Below are 26,030 nucleotides of genomic sequence, written 5' to 3'. Positions count from 1 at the left end.
GGTTCCCCAAGGGAGTATTTTGGGACCCCTACTCTTCATTATTTACATGAATGATTTACCATCTTGTGTTACCATCAGTAAAACTTTACTATTCATTGACGACACCAAGATTTATAACACTGTTTGTAGTCCTGGAGATATTTCAGCATTTCAAAACGATTTAGACTCAGCAACTTTGTGGAGTACGAGATATAATATGTTCTTTAATCCTAAAAGAGTGTCCACCTTAGTATTAATGCAAATATCATCACTAATTACAAAATAGCTGACACACAGGTTTTAACAAATAGTTCTCATAAAGATCTCGGTATTATGATATCATCAGACCTATCTTGGGATCAAACACTAAAACACATAATCCATAAGACCTATACAGAATGCTAGGACTGCTCCATCACAGCTTCAGAGGCATCAAACAGTGACAGCCAAGAGAACTTTGTATATTTCTTTAGTGAGATTGCAAGTTACATACTGTTCAGTGATTTGGAGGCCTAACCTTATCAAGGATATCAACAGATCCAGAGGAGAGCAACAAAGTTTATTTTAAATGACTACAGTTCTGATTACTTTGATAGACTCAAACAACTTAACCTACTACCTTTAATGTACACCTTTTAGCTTAACGAACTTAGTCTAGTGTTTATGCTAAAATCACTCAAGTATCCCTCTCCTTCTTTTAATATCACAGACTACATAACTTTTGCTGATGGAAATACCAGGTCCTCCTCAAGCGGTAAAACGATCCATGTTGGAACAATAATAATGCAGTTCAAAAAGCATGCATATATTTCTAACATTACCAGCACAAATTATTGCAAACTATACTGTTTGGTGTGGCCTCAGAGTGTGAGATCCATGTGTAATTCTATATGTATTAAGTACGTACATTGTATACACAATTGTAATGTAAATACACACAATACACATGTTATTATAAGCCTAATAGTGATATGTATGCACAGAAAGTAATAGAAAAATAGGGCATTTAACTAATAGTTACAATAACAGTGAGTGCAAGTATAAAACTGTGTAAAATTGTATACTATACCTATGTATTACTGAATGTCACAACCTGCTGCTAGAGAAGTTTGAGTTACACGATTAAAATTTAACTCTACAATGAATACTTGAATATTATAAATGCCATGTTTTGTAAATTGATTTTTCTGAAAGTAAAACTCTCTTATCCATATATTTTTTTCCAGAGCTGCTTTTATATCATCTATTGCATAATCTGTAATTTGATTATTATTAATGTTAAGCTTAGTCACTGGAGTTTTCTGAAGGGCTTCTGCAATTACTTTCCAGCCATCATCATGGAGATCATTACCTTGCAAATTTAGCTCTTTTAATCCAGGGTTATGATGTATAACATGTCCTATGTTAATTGTTGCAACTTCTGTGCAATGGTTGTCCTGTATGCTTAACTTAACCAAGCTTGAAGTGTGCTTCAAAGCATCAAAAATCATATTAATCCCAGCCCCTTGAAGAAAGTTTCCATCTAAATTTAGCTCATACAGTTTAGTATTATGAGACAGGACAGCTGCAATGCTGTCTGCCGATTCACTGGTTATGCTACAGTTTGCCATAATGAGTTTATGCAGTGTAGAAGTATGCTGTAAAGCTTTGGAAATTTTTCGACTGCTGTTTACTGTAAGATTTTTTATTTGTAGCTCAAGGTCTTCAAGTTTGGTATTATGGGATAGAATATCTGCTATATCATCTACTGCTTCATTGCTAATATTATAATTGTTTCCCATATACAACTTTGTCAATGTTGAAGTGTTTTGCAAACCCATTGTAATTTTACTAATTCCACTCACTTGAAAATTGTTTCCATTAATGTTAAGTTCTCTTAACTGTGTATTATGATATAAAACAGGTGCAATATTATTTGCTGCATCATCAGTGAAATTGTTGTTACTGAAGTCAAGTTTAGTTAACATTGACAAATTTTGCATTTTTTTGTAGACTGCTGCAAAATCTGCTGCTTGAAAATCATTTCCACTCACACTAAGCTCTTGCAATTGTCCATTACAACCAAGTACATCTGCTATGGAATCTGTTAATGTACTGTTAACATTACTATTTGCGTTTCTTTTCACTTTTAAATTTGCAAACATTCCTTTAGAGTTTTTCAGCCTTATAGTACCAATAGCCGTAAATTTTTTGAAATCAAATGGTTCTACTTGACACTCAGACATAACAGCTTCTATATCATATACAACATTACTGAGAGAAAGTTTAGTTAGTGTTGAAACATTTTGCAAGGCCTTGCAAATTATTTCACAACCTGCAGTTTGAAGATGATTTCCACTCAAGTCAAGTTCTTTGATTTTTGTACTCTTAGAAAAAATTGCTGCAATATCATTTGCTGCTTTCTCAGTAATTTCATTATTACTAAGATAAAATTTTGTTAAAGTTGAAACTGTGTGCAACGCTTTGCAAATTACTATGCAACCAGTAGATTGAAGGTTATTTTCGCTTAAATCAATTTCTCTTATTTGCAAGTTTTGAGAGATGACAGATGCTATATCATCCGCTGCAGCATCACTTATGTGATTGTTACCAAGATAAAGTCCAGTCAACATTGAAATCTTTTGTAATGCTTTGCAAATTACTGAGCAGCCTTTAGTTTGAAGATCATTTCCAGTTAAATCAATTTTCTTCAGTTTTGCATTCTGAAACAAGATTTTCGCTAGATTTTCGGCAAATTGTGTAGTGGTAACATTATGTTCATGATGAAATTGCTCACTTAGAATTGATGCCGTCATATTTAAGTTGCCCGGGATATCCGGATGAACATCAGTAATAGATATTTGTAGTCTATCATATTCTAATACATAACCTGAAATTTCAAGATCTCTCTCCTTAAACTCTAAATGAACATCATAAGTGTACACATCTACTATCAATGGAGTATTGTACACTCTATTATTGGCCATGCACAAAGTTTCCAATTGAGTGTGGTTTTCAAGACCCTGTATAATGGATGCAGTGCCACATGCTGTAAACTCATTTCCACTAAGATCAATTTTTTGTATTTCAGTATGCTTAGAAAATAATTTTGCTAAAGGACTTGATGCAAAATCATTAATACCATTGTTTCTGAGAGAAAGGCCAGTTAATGTTTGCAGGTTTTGCAACCTTTCTATAATCTTTAAAGCATTGTCTGTCTGAAGGTAATTTTGATCTAAGTATATACTCGTTAATTGTGAATTGAAATACAAAATACTTGTAACACGACCAACAGTTTCATCATCAATGTAATAGTTATCAATTCCAAATCTTTTTAAAGTTCTTGCACCTTGAATAACCCTAGAAATTGGTAGTGTGTCAATTGCTTGAAATCCAGAACCTACAAAATGCATCACCTCAACATTTCCTTTATGAACTACTAACAGTGCAATGTTATTTTCATCTTCTTGGTTCTGATAGTGTAGATTGCAGCCACACAAATAGGCATCATTATCCAGTGCAAAACTCATATTTACATAAGGTAGATTATAATTGGAAATTAAATCAAGAATAGTTTTAGTGATGTCATTTAAATCAGTATCGTGTATGGAAAAATCAAGTTTTGTGTTTATGTAAAGTTCAAATATTCCTTGCAAAAATGATGGAGATAAAGTACCCTTAACTACCAATAACTTTAATAATTTGGTGCCATGAACCCAAGACAGTGTTTCAGGTAAACTGACAGAAGGAATATGACAATTGATGATGTATAACTCTTGAGTTTGATTGTCCACAAGTGAAACTTCATTCCAGCCTGCGTTATACACAAAATGTGATATATATTCACAGCTAACTACAGAAAGACAAATGCTGTCTTCACTTTTACTGCAGGAAAATGCTTCACACAGTTGATTATTCATTGTCATGTGGAAATTTTTATCAATTTTACCAATAATGCACTCTTGAACTTTCCAAAGTAACATAATTTCTGTAAGCGTAGGTATTACTGATGGGGTCAACTTGTTTGAGGTTATGTTTAATGTTTTCACTGTTGAATGGCAATCAGCAGAATTTAGATATTGGTGGATAATGTCACAATCAGTGTCTGTAATATTACATCCTTCAAAGTTTAGCTCAGTCCAGTAAGTAGTTTCTGGAGTAATGGTTAATCGATTAATCAATTCACGAAATACATCTGTAACTTGACAATTTGGCAATTTCCATACAGTTATTGATAGATTTAACTGGAATGCCATTGCAATCTGCCTAGTAGTAGGATTGTGTCCTACCATCATATCATTTGTGACTAGTAAAAATGAAGTGTTGTGGCAATGATGTGTTACCACTGTGACTAGGTCATTTATGTTAGCATCAAAAGTGCCATGAATGAATACATCTCTTAGCACATGGTCACCTAATAACCTGGAACATAATTCAGCAACACTGCTTGACGAGAAATGGTTATTACAAAGAAGGAGAGTACTAAGATGATCAAAAAATGTTTTATAAAAATAGCTACTCAAATTACATTTACTAAGGTACGCATAAGAGAAGTTATTACCAGGAGGTAACGAGGCAATACACTCATCAAGTTCAATGTTGTGAACAATCATAGTATCATTTTCAAGTAAGGAAATCTGCAACCGATTATTAAAAGTGATTATATGGAACCGATCAATGATAGTGTTAATTAAATACTGCACTTTTTCATCACCATAAAAATGAAACTGCTTTTTCCAGGAATGCACTTTGTTAGGATACCTAATTGCCATGCAAAGATTGAACACGTCTACAGTAGATAGTTTGCTTCCTAATAATCCCATCTCCATTCTCAAGCTCCCAGCAATAACATTGTCCCCAATAGCAAGCATTGCGTCAGATTTCTTCTTTTTACTTGCTGCCAATGCATACAACTTGCAAGCAATATAATCAGACAAAGTTTTATTATAAACAAACAATTTGGAAATCTTAGGGTTATCTAACACAGTGACTGCAACTTCTTCCACAAATTTATCATGCCAAGGTGTATCAATGATATGAACATCTGTGAGTTTATGAGTTTGCAGTAGTGCCAAAAACTTCTTCATTTCAGTGATGTCTTGATTTAGACTGCATTTTACTAGATACATGGAAACATGTTCCCTTACTGCAAAAGATTTTGAATAGTCATGATTTTTATTCACAAAGTCTCCAATTTGAACAGACTTCAAAGCATCATGTCGGATAAAAGCATCTTGAATTGCATCAAACAAGCTATTACTGGTGACATCATCACAAATGACATCATCTGTAATGACCAGTTCTGATCTGTTACCACTGGAGTCACTACGTACAATTCCATCTGTGATTATCACTACCGATTTATTACTGGTAGAATCATTATGCATGACACCATCTGTGATAACTAGTTCTGATGTACCCCATGATTTCAGTAAGGCAAACAGTTTAGGTAAGCATGACAATGTTATTTGGTTACAAGACAGATCAACTTTTTCAACAGTAATGATATCCTGACTTTCTTTATTAAAAAAATTGTTGTAAAGGGTATGAAACCCTGCGACTCCAATGTTACAGCCTGACAAGTTAAGCACTTGCCATTTGTTAGTAATAGATCTAGTGAGAAAATATGAGAATGTATTAAGATCTGTGGGAAGCAAAGTTTGGTTACTAAGATCAATTTCTTGATCTTTAAGAAACTTTCCTGCTAGACTTTTCACATTTTCATTTTGTGTTTCTGCAAGACACTGAAATAAATGCAGACATTTGATTTTATGATTCAATAGCCTACTAGATATGGTTAAGTTGGAAGATAATTTAGTAAACAGTTGAACTGCGTTTCCAGACAGAAAATGCTTCAATGCAAATGATGAAGCATTGGTTATACCAACATAAATAATCCAAGCATTATAGTAACGATCCTCCCAGAATGTCTGTTTAAGTAGCTTGATTTGCCTTTTGTCTGGTAGTTTAGATATGTAATAAGCAGCCATATACTCTTGAATTGAGAAATGTGCAAAATGGTAGATGACATCCTCCTTACCTGTCAGTATATTGTTGCACCTAACAGCTTTTAGTAATCCAAGACCATTCCAATTGTCTTCTGACTTGGTATCAGTTAAATAATGAAAGTGTTCCTTTATCTCAGATAAAGTGAACACAATTTTATCTTTTTCTAGGGCATCAAAAGCAAGCAGTGTTAGTTCATTGAACATTTCCTTGTAAGGATTTGATAGTTTCTCAAGGGTAAAATCTTCCTCTAAGCCTCTCTTTGCTTTACTCTTTTTACCACTAGTTTGTTCATTCTCTTCTTCTACTTTTGTAATAAAGCGTTCAATTGTCATCTCAATAAATCGTTTGTACATTTCTGTATGTGTTTTGGGCAACCTATCTTTTTTTGCAAGACTAAGCAATATGGCCATGTTTAATGGAATATAGCATAGTGCATTAATTGAAGGATATTGTTTCAGATATTGCTGAAGACGTGATACTACTGTAACAACTTCCTTGTCTTTAACATCATCATCTTCTTTCAAAGAAGCTTGAATATAATCAAGCCTGTCCTCTTCAGAAAACCCAAGTAAATGTATCGTACAATCTAGCTTTTTACGAAGATTTGAAGAAGCTGTAGGACGTGAAGTAATCACTAAGCAACATTTTAAAAGCATTTGGCGCTCGATAATACGTGCAATGAATGATTTTTCCCTGTAATGATTGGAAATCTCATCATACCCATCAAAAACAAATGCAATGCCTTCACCATTAGTCTTAATAATATGACTTTCCAAGCAACCTGCCGGGGAGGTACCAGTAATGTATCGTATCAAATCAGTAATTGATTTTATATTATTATCTATGCACTCACGTAAAAAAATTCTGAACATTAAAACTATGTTTTTCAGTAACTTATCTTTTGCCCACAAAAATGCAATTTCCGTTGTCAAAACAGTTTTACCAATTCCAGGTGCTCCCTCTATTAGTATACTATACCCTTCACCAGGCGGAACAGGTAAAAATATAGTGGATATATCCTTATTTATCCCCTTGTCAGCAATAACTGGTGTGGAAGGCACAGAAGTCTGTGCAACATTTCCTGCTACAGCTAAATCTGCTGCAATATGGATCACTTTTGTTTCTGAAGATTTATCTCCACTACGAACAAATGCTAATGTTGTGTAATGTTTACTTTGAGAGGAACAGTATTTGCTTGTTTCATAGGATGCTTGCAGGTTGTTTCTAGTATCTTCAATGGCAATTTCCAATTGAGGATCCACGCTTCCTACATAATCATAAAAGCAAATAAATATAAGCATAAGGTAAAATTAAGAATTTTAAGTTTAGGAATCATAGAAATAAAACTAGCAAAACAAGCGAGGTCACCTACAACTGAAGATATACTATGGAGACATTTAATCTCTAATTCAGTCAATACCATGTCAGTCAATACCATAGAGATTAAAATTAATGTCCACCAGAATATCTTCAGGCATAGGCAACCTCCCTTGTTTCACTACTTTTTATTTCTATGATCCTTTAAATTCTTTCTTATACTTGTTCATAAAATCATTATTATGTCCACAAGTACCAGAAAGAATGGCACCAGACTTATTGTTTTTGTCTGAATGCATGCCCCACGTATGTATCAATTACTAAGGGTCCCACTGTGCAAAAAGTGGGATATAATATGGTATTTCCTGTGGCTTATTGAATACAAATAAGCCTTAATATAAATCCTGTATTATACTCATTTTATACTTTAGTATAATCCATACTATACTATTGCATATATGGTTTCAGTTTATTTACCACATCACCTCAAATAGCTTATATCTAGTATAATGCCCACACTATACCATCGCATATATGGTTTCAGTATATTTAACACATTAACTGAAGTCTTACATGAGATTGTTAGTATAATACAGGTTATACCAAGCTTTTTTGTATTCAATAAGCCACTGGAAATACCATCTTATATCCCTCTTTTTTCACAGTGTCCTTCTCCTAGTGTTCTTTGTTTGTAACATTGTGAAATTGGCTGAACATGGCTGAAAATGATGCATAATTAAATAGCCACACTTCACTATTTTACCCTCTGCAATTAATGCACAGTCACAAATGACAATTCCTGTCAACATAGGGAAGCCATCATGTGGTGCTACTGCAAATTGACAGCACAACAAAGACAAATGGATTTTTAACTACTGTGTAAGACAGCCATATGGCTGATGGTGCACCAGCACAACCCCAAATATTAGACACAACACATGATGGTTATTGTAGGGTTATCTACATAACTTTTCGATCCAGCTGCTAGTTGTATATACATGATGATAAAATTTTTGAGAATTCATCAAGGACATAGCATTCAATTATTTGGTAAATTATTCCAGTCAATAATGGTGTGAGGGAAGACAGCTTTGTGAAATCAAAAGGTGGCTGCACCTGTTTTTCACAGCTTGGCTGTTTTGGAATAAATACAATAGCATCAATTTGGGAGTTATTAACAAATATTCAACACAGATACCCGGTAACATAAATATGTTGTCACGCCTACAAAATAAACCACTTATGAGAAGAAAATGAAAATCAGTACATGGATAGATTAACTATTGAACTTCAAAACCTTTTTTTGGAAAAAATTGAGTTAAAGACCATGAAGATACAGTGCAAAACCAACAGTCTGTAACAAATACCAGATTGAGTTTTGATAATAAAAAAATAATTGCTTGTCACACTTAGCTACCAGGCAAACCACTTGGAGGAATCAGTAACTACATAGGTAGATTAATTATGGTAGAAAAAGCCTTTAAGTGGTTTAGATGAATCGGATATAAAACTACTGAGTTACTAATGCTATTGCAAATCCCAACTACATTTGTAGCAACTGCATGGTTAATGTGCCTTGCAGCACTTATGAGCTCCTGCACCAATAGTGCAGTCACCCAGTAGAGCAGTCAGCTATGCAAAAAGTCATTTTTTCTATAGCATTCAGCTATGTAGTTCAGAGAGTTCAGCTACATAAACAAATCACCCTGTAGAGGGTTCAGCTATGATACCATCTATGTAACAAGTCAGAAAGTTCAGTTACTTGAGGAGAGTTCAGATATGTTACAAAACGTAAAGAGTTAAGCTGCATAACAAGTTATCCTGTAGACAATTCAGTTGCATTACAAGTCACCTGTAAAAATTTCAGTTACAATAAAATCACCCTGTAAAGCTTGCAACTACAAGTTGTCCTGTAGAGAGTTCAGCTGTGCAAAGGTCAGTTGTAGAGAGTTCAGTTTGGATACAGCTATACTTAAAGGTCACCTTGTAGAGAGTTCAGTTACAAAGAAATGTTACAAGTCACCATGTAGAGAGTTCAGCTACAAACAAGTTGCCCAATAGAGAGTTCAACTACTGTAAATCACTTTATTTTTGTGCAAAGAGTTTAGTGATAATTTTCATGTAAAAATATTGTCACATGATTTATGTGAATGACTGCTCTACTAGAGCAGTTCAATCTAATGTAAAAATGTTTTGTGTTAGAAATTTTCATACAAGTTTTGCATGCAAAAATTATTTTACAATGAAAAAATAGCAAATTACGGTATCTCATCCTGTAGAGAGTTCAGCTAGGTTACAAGTCCCTGCAGAGTGTTCAGTTAACATTTTAAGTCACTCTGTAAAACGTTCAGCTACATTACATGTCACCCTATAGAGAATTCAGCTGCAAAACGTTACCCTGTAGAGAGTTCAGCTATGTTAAGTCTCTGTAGAAATTTCAGCTAGGTTAACAGTTATTCTGTAGAGAGCTCAGCTACAAACAAGTACCCTGTTAAAGAGTTCAGCTACATTACTGACTATCCTGTAGAGGGTGCAGCTACAAACAAGTCACTCCATGGGGAGTTCAGTTGTAAATAAGTCAACCTGTGGAGAGTTCATATGATAATTTTGAAATATTGATTATAAAGAACAAAATACAGCTGCAGTTCAAAATTGACAAGCACAATGTTCTTCCTGTAGAAAGAAAAGACAAGTAAAATTGAAAGTCTTAATACTGGTCATAGTTTGAGATATATAATTACAAACAAAAACAAGTGGTATAACTTTTTAACATTATTACCGTCATTTCTTGGCTGCTACTTTTGATTTCACAAATTGTTTTACCTTAGCTTTACAGTATTTTACACCTTGACTGTTTTTATATTTTATAGTTGTAACATGGGCATGAGTTATTTGCTGCGTCCAAGGACTGCGGGCATACATTTCTGGCAAATCACGAGTGCCCATGTTACAGCTAATATGTAACACTTCGGTTAAGGCTGATAGCCTTAATGCCAATACGAGTGGAATCACTGGATTCATTATATATGCATGCCTGAAAGATTCAATGATGGTTAGGCAGCAAGTAACATTGTTGCTACGATAGTTATAATAAACGAATGAGTCCTACAGATATTGCGCCTACAGATATTGCGGAAAGTCGAGTAGGGAAAACTTCGGGGAAGTTACAAGTGTTTTAATGCTTTCACGTTGCAACCACTTTTCCGGGATACATTTCAATGTACACCAGTGTACATTTAGATGTCTCCCTGTGCTGAGGTATACATGGCAAATGTATCCTCTGGAATTCCTTTGATCTGAGGTGTGAAAGTATGTATACATGTGTGTGCTTGTGTGTGTGTGTGTGTGTGTACCACTCTGCGTGGGCAGTTCAAAGACTCCACCACTCCCAGTGCCATAATTTATATATGGCACTGTTGCAGACCACAGCAAGTACATGCAGTGGTTGCGGTTTCGTAGACTGCAACGAGTGCATTATAACATATAACGCACTGGTTGCGATTTTGTAGACTGCAATGAGTGCATTATAAGTTATAATGCACTGACTGTAGTGCAATATACAGATATTGTACTGGCTGTGGTTTTGTGCAGTATTGTACAACACTGCGACACCTCACCTAATAGGTGGAAAATACTTAACAATTCACTTGAATTCTGTTATAGCCTAACATGTAAAAGTTGCTTGTGGGGTCATAATGTCACCAAATATCACCGGATCAACGAGGGATCTGCAACTCATAAACACCTTGTCCTTTATTTCAAATCTTAAACTTTTCCCAGATTTCAAAGAATTTATGGCAAGATTTCAAGATTTCAGAACAAACAGATTTGTTGTATCCGGAATAATTAAACCACAAGATGCATAGTATATCCAGAAATGTATGTAAACTTTTTGTGAGTGAAGATTTCAGATTTCAAAATCTGTAGAAGCCATATGAGAATTCCAGACCAATGTTAGGTGTAGCACATGTAATGCTGAATATACGAAAGTATACGTAAAAATATACAGAATTATACAATTTTTCAAGATTTTAGATTTCAAAATCAGCTAAGAGTTGAGATTTCAACCAGAATTTCAAAGAGGCTGTATGAGATTTCAAAGGAGTTGCGAATCCCCGGGATCAAAGCAGCTAATGGTGATTAAAAAAGCCAACATGGTAGTCAAAACTCTAGTCTTCATATATATAAACATACTTATAACCTTACTAGTCTGATGCTATCCGAGACTAGAGTAAACTGTAGTCCATCTTCGACAATGAATTGAGTCAATAAAACTATTATTTTTCCCTTGTTAGGGATCAGAGACAGCATCAGCTAAAGCTGTTTTTCAGCTGTGCCTTGGGCAAATATGCATTAACAACACTTAGGTACATGCATACAATTACAGCATTAAATAAACTAGTTTAAAGTTATTTAATGACTTCATTTCAGTTAATGAGGTGGGCAGGCTGCTCCAGATAGTCCATAGTTTAAGTGCACGGCTGGCACATACAAACGATGTGAATTGTGCCTTGTACAGCCTGTATCAGACTAAATCAACTTCACCATTACATTCAATTGTGGCAGCCAGTTTTGTCTTGCCACTAGATTCAAGTTTAGCCAGAGTAGATAGTAAGAATTAGACTAGTAGTGGTTCAGTAGTTAGGTTTTGTTTGCTTAGATGGTTTTTAGCTGCTTTTTTTGAGAGAGCAATCATGGGCGATCAAGCTGATCGTGTATGCTGAGTACTATGCGATGATAGAGAGCCAAACAGTGAATTCAGGTTGATGCTATACCCATAGCACACTAACTTCGGTCAAACGCAATATCTAAGGTAGATGCGGTACAGTACGTAGAGGGAATGTCACCGCAATGTTAGGCTCGGTCACCCACAATCGATGTTAGAAACCTAACTAAGAGGTGCAGCTGTCTTGTGAGACTCTTCCCACCTATTAGGTGAGTGGTACTTAGCAGTTATGCAATGTGTAGTATTGTGTACCCGTGCTCTGCAAGTATAAACACACTCATGCCCATTGTATAACTATAATATAGTTGCCTATGGGAAAAAGTGCCAGTCAATTCATTCCATAGCAGTTACAAGCAATTATTCCAGACCAACATGTTTCACTAATTAGAAAACAGTAATGCAAGTAGAGAGAGAGAGAGCTTGCCTGCAGCTTAAGTGGTGTCTAAGCCACATTAATTTTGCTATCCATAATTTTATACAGGATCTGTTTCACTATCAAAATTCTTGGAATACACCACTGCACCACAAAATAGGAATTTTCTTGAACAATGGATGCTCTGCTAAACAATAGAAAACTTTTATAAGTACTTTAAAACACAAAACTTACAACCTTTCAGACACAAACAAGTTGAATTCTTGCAGACATATTATTCATATATTAAAATCATTTTGGTTAGTCTTCAACTATGAAGATTTCCATAAATGCATACCTGAAGTGTAATAAAGTTGTCCCTTGTTTGATAGCTGCATAATAGCACTTTCCAGTGTACCCCAAGTAGGGCTTTCACCGTTATCTAGCCACTTTTTCAGTACAGCAGTAAAGCTTGCCTCAGTCTTATTTGCTTTGTATTCATTGTTAAGTACGATGATTTCAATCTCATGGCTCTCCAAGCCAAGAAGGCATGCCAATTTCTGCCAGAACGGTGCATATTTCATCACATTGTCTTTCTGGATTTCTTTATGGTCAGGTCTGTCATCACCTATAATGGCAGCACCAAAATAAATTTGGAGCAATTCATAATAATATATTATCACAGCTAATAACTGGAATGCATCTATAATTCCCAAGTGCATACAACATCATACCATACACTCTCGAATTCTTTTGATACGATATACACAAAAAGAATTTTGGGGTGGAACATTTTCACATATTTTGTACATTCTGATAACCATGTTGTATATATAACAGTTTCTAGTATAGATTGAAATAGAAATGATTGTATACAGCATAATTATAGAGATATTCCTCATAAAAGAAAATCATCATTGGTGTAGGAATGGAAACTGAATGACTGAATTTATAACTCTTTAAGAGCCTAATCAATGGAACACAAATTGTATAGTAGCTCAGCACCTCAAAGAATATGCTATATATGTGACTGTGTCTGGGTAAACCAGTTTTATCGCCCATGACAGCAGATTTGAGTTTTCATCAAGAACACATTACAAACAAAGCTACATGAATAAACTATTAAATTTCACAATCAAAAGATTTCAGTAGTCTGTTGTTGCTGCCTTTTTTATCAAAGTACAGTGGCAATCCATACGAGTGGTTTGGTGCCCTAAATTCCCTAATGGAACTCTGGCCAGCTTGGAGATGGCTGTATGTGGTTGTACAGCTCCGCGGTGTTGAATAAAGACTTGTGCTGTAAATGTCCTTTCATTTAGCTAGTTTGTGACTTTTGAGACCTGAATGGCTCATAACATGGTCTCTAATTCATCCATATGCCTTCCTGTTTAATTATTAAACATGTAATGTCAGCCATTGGCAAGCTACAACACATTGAATACTCAAAGCTGGCATAGGCAATAAGTCTTAGACCAGTTTTCCCAGACTGTACTAGGTCACATATATAACTAGAATTTACAGAGCTGCAAGCAAAAAAAGCAGTGAAAGAAGGAATGATAGTGTTACCACATAGCCCTGTAGGAAAATTGGCATTAGCATTGGCATTTCATGAATCGGAACAATACTTATCTTTGTTCAGTGCCAAAGTAGGAGGAGTTTAACAATATATTATCTGGCATTATTAAAACTAAGAATTTTCTGTAAATTAATGTGCTTTTCATTTCATAAGATCTATGATGGTTTTTATATGTGGTCTTTTGGGAGTGCATATGTACAGTAAGTCATTTTGAGGGGAATACTGTATGATAAGTGTAGCTTGTAGACAAGCTACATAGGTTACGCATAATGTACAATGGTGTAACACATTTAAACTTTCTCTTACATGTATATTGTCAATGTAGAACATGTTCTATTCTATTCTAGAACATTACCTAGAACATTACTTCTATTCTATTTTACATGCCTCATTTAACAAGTACACAGGAATTTTCAACTAGAGTAGGGACCATAGCACATCGATAAAAGTACTGAAACAATCTGGAGTAGTGCACCACATTAAATCACAGTAAAACAATAAGAAGTGTTATATCCCTACTGTGCATTTCCATTATGGTATCTTGAGCACAGTAGGGATATAACACTTCTTATTGTTTTACTGTAATTTAATATCGTGCACTACTCCAGATTGTTTCAGTACTTTTATCGATGTGCTATGGTCCCTACTTTAGTTGAAGATTCCTAATTTTTCTGTGTGCTTGTTTGTTAACTTTTTTTGTAAATAATTATTATGACAGTGAATCTGTAATGACATAAAAAGACACAGTGATAATGTATTAATAATACAAACTAGCTTACCTGGAAGTGTTGTATCTGTTATTAAACTTTGACTGAAAAGCAAATGGATGTATTGACTTAAAAAATCAGTTATATATTGGTCTTCTCTAATTCCGTTACAATCTTTATCTTGTTACACGTGGAATGCAAGTAGCTAGTAGTGCAGAGTGATAGGCTTGGCATGGCTGAATACTTGCAGCTCCCATACCGAATCAGTGAAGGGAATAGCAAAAAAAGTAGCAAAACAAGATAATATAGGTTGCCTATACCTGCATGGGCATTTAATCATATATATATATATAGACTGAAGTACAGTATAGGGAATAAATGTCCATTAGTATATCTACAGGCATTGGCAACCTCTCTTGTTGCACTATACTTTTTGCTATTTCTTCCAATTTAAAATTTCTACTTTTTTTACTTCTACTTGTTTGTTTGTTTATTTTTATAAACATTGTTATGACTAATAAACCCGAGCATACCACATCAAAAGAAAGAATGGTGCATGCCATAAAAATACTTTGCAGCTGAATGTAGGGACCTGCCAATTATGCTGGCATAATAATGAGCATAATAGGTGCCTGAAAGCATTGAGCATAATGCTAGCATAATAGGCAGGATGCTTGTACATTACCGTAAATTCTTGCTTATCAAAATACATATCACAGAAAAAGATCGATATACCCTAATATAACAGTCAGAAAATAATCAGACAGCTGACTGTTCTATTAGAGTATATCGATCTTTTCTGTGACATGCAGTTTGACAAGCAAGGATTTAGAATCTGTGCTTCAGCAACTTACTGTTTTCCCATAAAGTGCAAATTTACTAGAAAAACATGGAACTGAGGTATAAATATTGAGCATAATTTGAGCATAATAGGTAAATGTTGAGCATAAATTTAAGCATAATAGGTAAAATAATGAGCATAATCGGCGGGTCCCTAGCTGAATGCCATAACAATTAATTACTGAAAAGTGCAGTGGCCATTACACTTCGTCTTCAGCTATATTCCTTCTGTTGCACAGCAATACAAATGGAGAACAGTATGAGAAGTGAAGTCTCTACAATCACTCTGGAAGCATGAGAAATAACCTTAATATTACCACCACAGACACAGGGAAGCCACACTGTGCTACCGTGAATCAATACCTTGCATTGTCAGTGAAAAGAACTGGAACCAAAAGGAGGACAAAGGCAATTTCATGATGACTGTTTTGTGCATAATGCATAGGCAAAAAGGAAATCTCAGGATGAAGCAATGTCAAACAGAGAAAAAAAGTTAATCTAATTTGTAGCCTTATGCATTGTCAAGTTACACTTTGCTTGCAGGAATTTTGAAGGCATTGCTTGAAGGCATTCTTTAAGCTTGGTTGTGCTTACCCAATACTGCCAAGCTGTTTTGAAGGAAACCTTACACTGCTTTTTGGGTGATTTTTAAAGACAAGAGAATCCAAAACTCAATGATGTTTACATTTACAATATGTAAACAAATATTAAAATTTATATTTTCTAGGGCGAATGTCTCAAGGATGTTTCAACATTACTGAGAACATGAAACTTTAAGTAAGTGTGGACTGTACATCAATTTGTAAATAAATGTTACAGGTGCTCCAAGACATCAACTATAGACAACACAATGATAAACTCCAGGTAGTGAAAAATGCTGTGTTACATGATAACTACTGTACTTACTGTAGTTCACACTGTGATACCAATGATGCTGGTGTTTCAGAATTTTAGAATGGCAATTGCATGTCACGTACCTTCGGTGAATACAAGTAACAAGCTGTGCAATTGTGGAATTTTTCTTTAAGCATAGGAGCTATTTTAAGGTAACACCTTGCATGCTTATGTGAGCTCTTCTAGAGCAACTACAACTCCCCACAATAATTTTTTCAAAGGATTGCTGTTACTCCTTTTCAGTGGAAGTTAATCTCCATTACAATGCAAGGATGTTAAATACTCCCTAGGAATTCCTCTAGGAGAATAATGGTTACTCATTATTTTTAACAGTGTAGGAAGCTGCTATAAACTACTGTTTTGCTGTAGAAAGCTACCAATGCTGGAGCCAGTTAGGGAAATTAAGATAATGCAACCCTGCCCACCGTAACCCAGCACACACAAGATTTTTGGGGTGCGATACTATTCCAGGGATCGTCACAATTAAAATTATTCATTGTAAACAAGGATAAATCCCTTTCTAATAGTACTGCAGTGCAGTACTATTCGAGGGCGCGGTACAAATCGAGTAAATATGGTACCCTAATTAAACAGTCACAACCATATATGTATAACATAGCTATGCTATAGCAAAAACTATTAATCTAAAAATGAAGTTGGGTTTCAGCAATATAAAGTAGTGAAACAAGCTACATGAATGATGGTAGCTAGTACAGCACAGCCATGTGAGAAAATCCCTACTTTGGCATCAAACAGACAGTGGTAGCATTCCAATGTAGGAATATTCTCACATACCTATGTTGCAACAGCTACCATCATTCATACATATATCTTGTTTCACTACTTTTTATTGTGGAACCCTATTTTATTTTTTATTCATAATTTTTAATTGTACTTGTACTATATGTACAGGCACTTGTGCTTTGCTTAGTGTAACTATAGAGAGCTGCACTTGTGCCATTTGCATAACCATTATATACAGCCACACTGCTTGCAACCATGTTAAATACAGTACATCATCATATGTGTAAAACTCACATGATTTTCCATCTGGTATGATTAAAGAAGAGTTGGCACTCATGGTACATCCGACCTTAATATGAAGTAAAAATACTGATATGATGTATGAACAGAGTTTTGAAAACTAAAAGATGGTATCATTTACATTGATGCACACAAATAATATAAATGCATACATTTAGAGTAATGATGTACCTGAGCATTCATACAAGAGCATAAAATCACTCAATTGAATACATACGGTCCCTACCTCAGTAATTTAGATAGTTAATAATACAGGTATGATATATATTTAACATCATGTAAATAGTAATTTTATAGTACCAGGAATAGTAACTATCCAGTTGTAGAGTGTATTAGCTAGGCAGTACATTATGGGCTAAATCTGCACAAAGGGTAATAACTGGCCCCTTCACTGGACTAGAGAGGGTTTCTCTTCTTTGTAGTTTCAAGGACCTTCAAGTGCTGACTTTATACTCATCAATGTTGAAGTTACCACTTACTCCTTTCTAGGCTTGTGCCAATTATGCCAACATAATTAATCAGCTAGCAAAAGCATCAAGTATTATGCCAACATAGCTAGACAATTTTCAAAAATTTTAATGCATGCACCAAAAATACAGCAAAACGTAAACACACTGCATTTCATAACAAGAAAATGTGCAATGTTATTGTTTCTATTGTTTCTTGGCTGATTTTTCATACTTCGCTGAAATAAGGTAAAAATACTCTAATAGAGCAGTCACTTACTCAAAATTAATACAGCAGTCAGGAAAGGCTGATAAAACAGCCCTGTAGAGCATAATCTTGATTTTGAAAGCATAATTTTGAGCATAATAGGCTGGATTTTTGAGCACTGCTCAAAAGCATAATAGGCTATTTTGCATAATTGGCTCAAACCTATTCATTTCATTCCAAGCAAGCTCAATGACTGGTGTACCATGGTCATTGTACAATTTAATTGTAATGGTTAATGATGTAGTAATTTTCCTGTTGATGGTGTGGCTGTTACCTGTCGTCATCCTACTTGGCTGATTGGTGGCATTTTTGTATTGGCATCGTCTATTCAATACTCAATGACAGTGTATTGTCATCTAGACTAAATGTCCAGGGAATCCGCATTTGTTCATACCTTACCTTAGTTTTGTAACCAAATCCAAACAAATTAGGAGAGTAGAGTCATGTGAAATAAGTCATACCTACAAATTACTTCTGTATGAACTATTGCCAATATTGCAAACTTTAACCCACAATGTTTATGGCATACTATACAAGTGTGCATAATCCCCCAAAACACCTTTGCTGTAAAAAAAGGAGTATCCAAGAAACTATAAATACCTGGGGGAAAAAACAGCTCAGCTGTAGAAAAAGACTAACTGGCAACTGAAAGAGCTGATATCTGGAGCAGCCAAGAATCATCATAACTAGGGTGCTAAGACCTTTTTTGTGCACTTTTGGATAAAAGCATGAGACTTACCACATAGTTTGTATGTATCATAAAGGTTATTTTTTGATAGGGATCCACCTCAGATTTGACCTTTGATGACCTTTACACCCAATTTAATGCTTTAAAAAGTTCCGTTTTTCATCTGTTTCACCTATAGATGGTTCAAAATTCAAAAACTTGGTGTCAAATTAATGCTCTTGCTCTGAAGAGTACACTAACATTTAAAGAACGTCCATAACTTTTACTATTGCAAAGCTATAGCCATTTATAAGAGCAAAAAGTAGCCCTTATTTCCCACCCACGTACATCACTCAGTATGGTACTTATGCATAGTGCAGATTTGTATTATTTCCAACATAATTATTAGATACTGAGTTAGATATGTGATATCATTTAAAATTGTAAGATGGAACTTGTGATTCTTGTTCCCTGGGGCTCTCCTTGAACCTCTCCAAATGTGAAGCATACATTGCAGATGCATCTTCCACCCCCTTTGTTGACAAACTACAATCTGTTGCACCTGGTGTCCGTCTCCTTGATTCTTCAGAGGTAACTTTTATTACTCTTGATGCACTACCTTCAAGTTTCGGATCCAAGCTTGGATGTATTCAGACTTTTATTTCACATCTGGAGACTTTATTTGCTCATGATTCCTTTTATCTGCTACGATATGTGTTGATTAGAATGGTCGAAAAAGCAGGGCATGTATACTGGGTGTTTTGCAATGCTACTGCCCTGTTAAGTGAATTAAAAGCATTACTGGCATCAACAAGTAAAAAACCTTCAGATTTCTCATCATCAAAAATGGACCTCATGGAATGGATTGCTGCACATAGCTGTAGAGGACCAGCAGCATGTTGAATATCAGGTCCAATAATTGACAGAATAGCCTTGGCAATAATGCGTCTAACTACCTCTCCTACACCAATAGGGCAGACACCAGAATTTTTATCCAAAGCGATATGTCTACACGACACAAGTGGCAAAACAATTCCAGGATCGACAAATGATGTACACAGATGACGAGCTAAAATAGCAATGGAACAGCAGAGTTCAGCAGAGGCAGATTTGAAGGATGAACACAAACGTCTCCAGCCATAAGCATCCAGACCAGAAGGTCCTGCAGATCCTGAGGTACGAAGAGTGGCTGCACGAATTACAGAACCATCCAAGGTTTCAAAAATAACTGGGTGATATACCAAAGAGGAATCAGTATTAGTATCCAAACATTCAGGGTAAAGTGGAGCAGCAGAAGGATGTTTATTTTCAAGCACATCTCGTACTGTTGTGTTTTCTTTAGTATCAGTAACTTCAGACAAGTGGAAAAGCCTACCCTTTCCCTGTCCTGAAAGTATGTCCAAGGCGTGCTTGGTTTTTCCATTAAACATAAGCTTGGCAAAAGAGTAAGCTAATCTACCATCTGGATCAGAACAATTGGAACGTGGCTGCGGTTTATTACTGAGTCTTTGTTGAATAGCTCTCCCTTCTAGTACTAAATCATTCAGATTGCCATCCATCCACAACTTTAAACGTCTTTCAATACACGAGATATGATCTTTACTCTTTGAAGATTGAGAAGGCTTCTGAAGAGCCATGCAAGGAACACAAAGTAAAGGCTGCTTTTAAAGCAATACCTTCTAGGGCAGACCCTTCTCCAGCAGCACGACACAATCTAGCAAGCTCTAATACAAACTTTTTGATGACATTTCTATTAGGAATTTTAAAACAGTTACTTCTCCAATGAACAAATTCTTGATAGGTTGCTTCCAAAGCATGACAGAAACTTTGTGAGTCCATGGAACCCCAAGTGAATATTGCATATGAAGCACGCGGAAATCAGGTAAGTTCGGTAGATTAGGCGAGCTTTCTCCAGCGGATACTGGGGCAGAGGAAGAAATCAACAATTGAGAAGAGTTCCCGCCAGGGAGCTGTGAAGTAGCCTCGGAATTAGCAGTGACAAACCGACAACGTTTCTTGCCATCAGAAGTCTCACACATTTCAATAAAACTTAACAACGGTTTTCTACAGCAGCGAATCGAAGATTTCCAATTTCTAGACGGTGATTTACCAGCATGGCGCTCGAATTCACAAGGTGTGAAAGTCTTTCCGTCGAAATAAATACAGCGGCTAGACAAGTTCTTGGTTTGTAGCTTGACAGAGATTATAGAAGGAAGACTCGCCGGGAATACACACTCTGCAGTCTGCACCCTGCTGCGCTGTCCACTACAAGGATAGACATCCTGATGCTTACACCACTGTGCGCCAGATGAAGTAATAGCTACTGCGACACGAATGCCAGCAGGTCAGTAAGGAGGTGTCACGTATAGGTACGCGCTGTAGGTAGATCTGCGACCGCGGTCAAAGTCTTGACCGGCCGAATTTCGCTTTGACCTATGACTAAGAGCCTTTTTCGACCTTTGACCGGTGACTTAGCGACGATATTTCAACACTTTTCGATTGTGGGTTGGAAGCTTTTACCCTTGACCGTTGAATTACCCGATTTTGGTGGCCTTGACCTTTGACTTAGACTTTGACCGTGGTCGCAGATATACCTACAGTGAGTGCCTGTGTGTCACCCCCTTGGTCAGGGACTACAGACAGACCTAAAATGGAGGATTACCAGCAACACCACTGCAAGGGAGAAGGAGATAGTCAAAAAACAAAAGAGTTTCGTAGTGCGTGTGGTAAGTTAACTAGCTCCAATCAGACTACACAAGGAAGATTCGCCATTTTGATAGAGGAAGAACGAAAGATTACGTTCAACTACTCTAATAGAACATACAACTACCTTACCAGGCGACGAATCGTGGACAATATCACGAAGTTGCTATTGCAGTCTGCAATGTGTAGGGAGACACATACACATTTTCACTCCTTTGTAACTTCACAGAGACAGCTGAAACTTCTGGAAGCTCTATTACTTTATCTCCGTTGAACTACCCTAACAGAACATACATCGCGATATCTACCCTAATAGAACACACGCAACCTCTAATTGAGTAACCACAGTTCGTATCATGTGAAGAATTCACCTGGGCTATGCACCTTGATTCTGAAAGCAACTAAAATACAACTCTTCTCTATCCAAATACAATATGGTGGTGTTGACACCGTCTTGCTCAGTACAGCTGATTAACTTGAATATCCATACGCAATACTGTACTGCATACACACTTTGTCATGCAATAAATAAACTTTATACAACGATACCATGATTAGGATGTAGAAATGGAACTTCAATTCTGTTACTCAAATTGACAACAAATATAAACCAAAATGTATGAGACAAATGCAAGTTGAATTAGAATATAGCTCATTGTAGTGATGCAACTATTGGCAAACTGATCCTCATACCACTTTTTGTTAGTTCATGCAACATCATCCAAATGAATTACATCCCAATTGTGATAATTGTCTGCTGCTCAAAAATAATTAGTTCTTTTATGTATGTGCATGCATATGGTTGTAATGGGACACATCTTGATACGCCACCTTCATGAGAACTATGTAAATCTTTGCATGTGTAGAGCCTGTAACTGGACACATGGCTGCATCTTGATAATCCATCTGCATGAGTACTGCACAGATACAAATTTCGGTGCACAGGGCCAACCTACATTATAAAAACTATGATATCAGTCACTGTCGATGCAAGGTCACATAGCTAAATGTTGGTGCCACACATCATTGAAGAATTTATGTGTGACAATAGGCATGACAATTGTCTTAGTATCACGCGAATTTTGAGCGGGTTCCACTACATTACGTAATGCGTTATATTACGTAACGCGTTACCCCATCTCTGATAACGCCTGACCAACCAGAGTTGGAGAAGTTACTTCATGAAAGTAATATGTTACATATATATAGACTATTACAGTAACATAATGTGGAATAAAGAGTAACTTAATGATATTACATATTAGACCACTCCAAATAAATTCTCTGTTTTCCGTCCTGGACTCAAGCATAGTTGCATGCGGGCGGGCGGTCCATTTCCATTATTTCATTATAAGATTGGCAGCTTTTACAAGCCATTATTTGCCTGGCACAACCATAAAAAGCTGCATAAAAGCATGCTTAAGTTTTTCAAGTTGTAAATAGTGCAAACGTGAAGTTTGTGCCAACTCGATAGCACTGCTGATACTGTTTCAAGATGAGCCTCTCAGTATGCAAGAATAACGGGAAAATAATGGAAGAATACGGAATAATGGAATATTTAGAGCTGACAGTAACTAGATGCGGGCAGTGGACGGGAAACAGAAAATTTATTTGGAGTGGCCTTCAGTTACTAACTTGATAATATTAGTTAGAAATATTAAGTTACTAATTTATTTTCATGCTAAAAAGTAAAGTACTTTTTATTAAGACAGCTAAGTTAAAGCTAACATATAAAACCACATACAGTCACGTGATGCACATCAGTCGCGCGTGCATGCAACACCTGGGTGCCATTATAGATGAAAGGTTAATGGATTAAGGTATTAAGGTATTAATTAATAGCAGAATGGATAATTGGCAGTAAAATCCATTTATAATGCGTTACTCGTAGTATAACTCGTTACACGGCGGTAAAATTACTCACTATTTTTTGCTTCTAGCTGTTTCGGCGTTAAGTAATAATACTATTTTTTCGTTACTATAGTTTCCAAAACAACTTTAAGTTCTATTACTACATTTCCAAAAGTAACGTGTTATATTACTCAGAATCATGAATTGTAACAATTATATATCACGCAACGCGTTATATTACGTAACGCGTTACCCCACCTCTGTGACCAACTCAATTTTTCCTACTCCATCCCTGTGTCCCCCACTAGACTGTAAACTGGTTTCGTTTGCCGTTTCGATTCCGGTTTCTAGAACTTAGCTCACATTAAAGGAAAAGGCCATTGCAATTGTTCTGACAGTCACGTGAATAAAAACAAAACGTAAACAAAAAGGCTGTTGAGATTTAGTCGGTCATTGCTATTTAAAAAAAAACTTAGAGAAAATCGTGACGTAACAAGGTATAATATAGGAAACGAAGAAAAAAGTGTGACGCGACCGAGGCTCGAGCCCACACATCCAGGTTTGGAGTACCCACGTTCTACCACTGTACCACTAGTACTTGCTGGCTACTCCTCTTGTTTTTGTACAAGAGGAGTAGGCTACTCCCCTTGTGTGGCTAAAGTCTTTGAGCAGGCATTGTACTATGCTCATGCATATGAGTCTTACAATTATAAAATATAATAATATATAGGCTGTAGGTGCAGGTGTACTACAGACCTTCAGCAGTTATGTTGTAAAGCATAAATAATAAAATACTATATAGTCTAACCATACCAGTGAAGAAGAAACCAAAGCTGAATCCAAGCCTAACCCTAATGCTAACCTGACGCTGTTAAACATAATGACGACTTTCACTGTCTGTATGAAGGTAAGTTTTTGGGTGAGTTCGAGGCGAACTAGGGTTGTCCCCGCTTCGCTCGCTCCAACCCCATAGTTCGCCTTGAACTGACCCCAAAACTTACCTTCATACAACCAGTATATTTGATACTCGAGTTATACAACAGATGACAGGCTAAATAAATATTTGCACCGTAACCGGTGACCAGCTAAATACACTTCGTAATAATTAAAAAGGGACCTCCAGGACCTCCAGTGTGTGAGCCCAGATCTAGAGTCGTAGCCGCTGTGCTACGTGGCTTCCAGCTACCTACTTCCCTTAGTACCTATCTTATATGTGTCCGAGTGGTGTAACGGTGAAGAAGAAACCAAAGCTGAACCCGACCCTAACTCTATAATGCTAATGCTACTTGTCGCGTGCCCTAAAGTTGAATACTCTGGGCAACTACTAGACGCCTGTAATAAAAAGAAACAATAAGCAACAAAAACAAAAAAAACAATACGATTGCCGACCGTACCACTGTTACAAGTGGTATTCCCAGACAGTTTGCAAGGAAACAATTGCTTCAGCGCTTGTCAGTTACTCTCTGGCGATATAATGCCAAAATGATCCTGAGGCATTATGGCTTATGCCCAGAAGATGGCATAGACTTGTTGAACTAAGTTATTAATTAAGACTTAAGGTTGTTTTGTAGTTAAGGTAGCTAGTTTTGTAGTTAAAGTACTTAGTTTGGTAGTTAAGCTAGTTAGAATTTTGTTTTTAATATATCCAAGATTTACAGTTAAGAAAAAACAATACTAATAAAAAGAAACAATGAGCAACGTATTCAGTGAGATTTACTGTAGCATGATTGCTGCTGCTTGATGCTATTTACCTACCAAGTTCTTCTTCTCGCAGCTGGTGCTGCTACTTCCGCCGCTGCTACTGCTACTTTCGCCGCTGCTACTGACGCCGCTGCTGCTACTTTTTGTTCCTGGGTGTGACTATAGTGGTTTCCGCTTGCTGCTGCTATTCACTCCTGTTTCCCGCCTGTTGCTGACTTGCTTTTTCTGGATGATATGCTACTAGTCACTGCAGCAGTACCTACTTCTTGCTGCTGCTACTACTGGAAAGTTGCTACTGATGCTGTGTGTTGCTATTACTAAAATCACGGCAGCTTCAGTCTTATTTTTAAATACTTGCATCTGAACTGGCTAACTGTAGCTATTGCACGCTTTTTAAAACTATTCGGTTAAACTGCATGAACAATTATTACAAGCATCCTGCATGCATGCATGCTATAATCCCAGGTATGTGGTTGGATTTAGACCGATAATCCCTGAAGGTTCGGGATTGTTATCCCAGGTTAAATGCTAATCCCAAGTATGGGATCCTCTTAATAGACACACTCCGTGTCTGTTGAATCCTCGGTTGAATCTTGAGCACTCCGGATGAACCAGTGTGACCCTTTGGTAAGCGGCCAGCTGAATATCCAATTATATAAATAAATCAGCTAAACTGGAGTAGTGATATAGTGATAGACGAAAAGATCTGGGTGTAGTATTTGATAAAGATTTGAAGTTAACATCTCATGTTAATCAAATTGTAATGAAAGCTAGCAGGGTATTGGGAATTATTAAACGTACTTCAAACATTTATAATTAATCATCGTAACATTGTATAATTGTAGATAATTTTGTACTTAGGCAGGCTGATGGTGCAAGTTACCATCAGACCTTTGGTGTCACTTTTCACCATAAAGCATTAAATATAATAAATAATACCTTTGCCTCCAGGGATGCCAACACAATAAGAT

General features: G+C 36.2%; 1 protein-coding gene across 1 annotated transcript; it reads right to left on the bottom strand.

Annotated features, from left to right (window-relative positions):
- Nucleotides 1–847: 847 nt before the first annotated feature.
- LOC136266597 (protein NLRC5-like) lies at nucleotides 848–25,407 on the bottom strand. The gene is made up of 4 exons (XM_066061597.1): nucleotides 25,114–25,407; nucleotides 17,418–17,472; nucleotides 12,721–12,990; nucleotides 848–7,234 (listed from the first exon to the last, which is right to left on the bottom strand). The coding sequence occupies exons 2-4, from the start codon at nucleotides 17,458–17,460 to the stop codon at nucleotides 1,056–1,058; spliced, it is 6,492 nt and encodes a 2,163-aa protein (XP_065917669.1). The 5' UTR covers nucleotides 17,461–17,472; nucleotides 25,114–25,407; the 3' UTR covers nucleotides 848–1,055.
- Between the last annotated feature and the right edge of the window lie 623 nt (nucleotides 25,408–26,030).

This window comes from Dysidea avara, chromosome 9 (genome assembly GCF_963678975.1).
Source record: "Dysidea avara chromosome 9, odDysAvar1.4, whole genome shotgun sequence".
NCBI lineage: Eukaryota > Metazoa > Porifera > Demospongiae > Dictyoceratida > Dysideidae > Dysidea > Dysidea avara.
Note: the sequence above shows the minus strand (reverse complement) of the source record. Positions and strands in the feature narration are given on the sequence as shown.

What these genes read in the sequence shown, in the direction of transcription:
- LOC136266597 (XM_066061597.1), bottom strand. Translation starts at nt 17,460, where the DNA reads ATGAGTGCCAACTCTTCTTTAATCATACCAGATGGAAAATCAT. An exon ending in CATACCAGATGGAAAATCAT is followed by an intron (nt 12,991 to 17,417) that starts GTGAGTTTTACA and finishes CTGCCATTATAG; the next exon opens with GTGATGACAGACCTGACCAT. An exon ending in ACAACTTTATTACACTTCAG is followed by an intron (nt 7,235 to 12,720) that starts GTATGCATTTAT and finishes ATGATTATGTAG; the next exon opens with GAAGCGTGGATCCTCAATTG.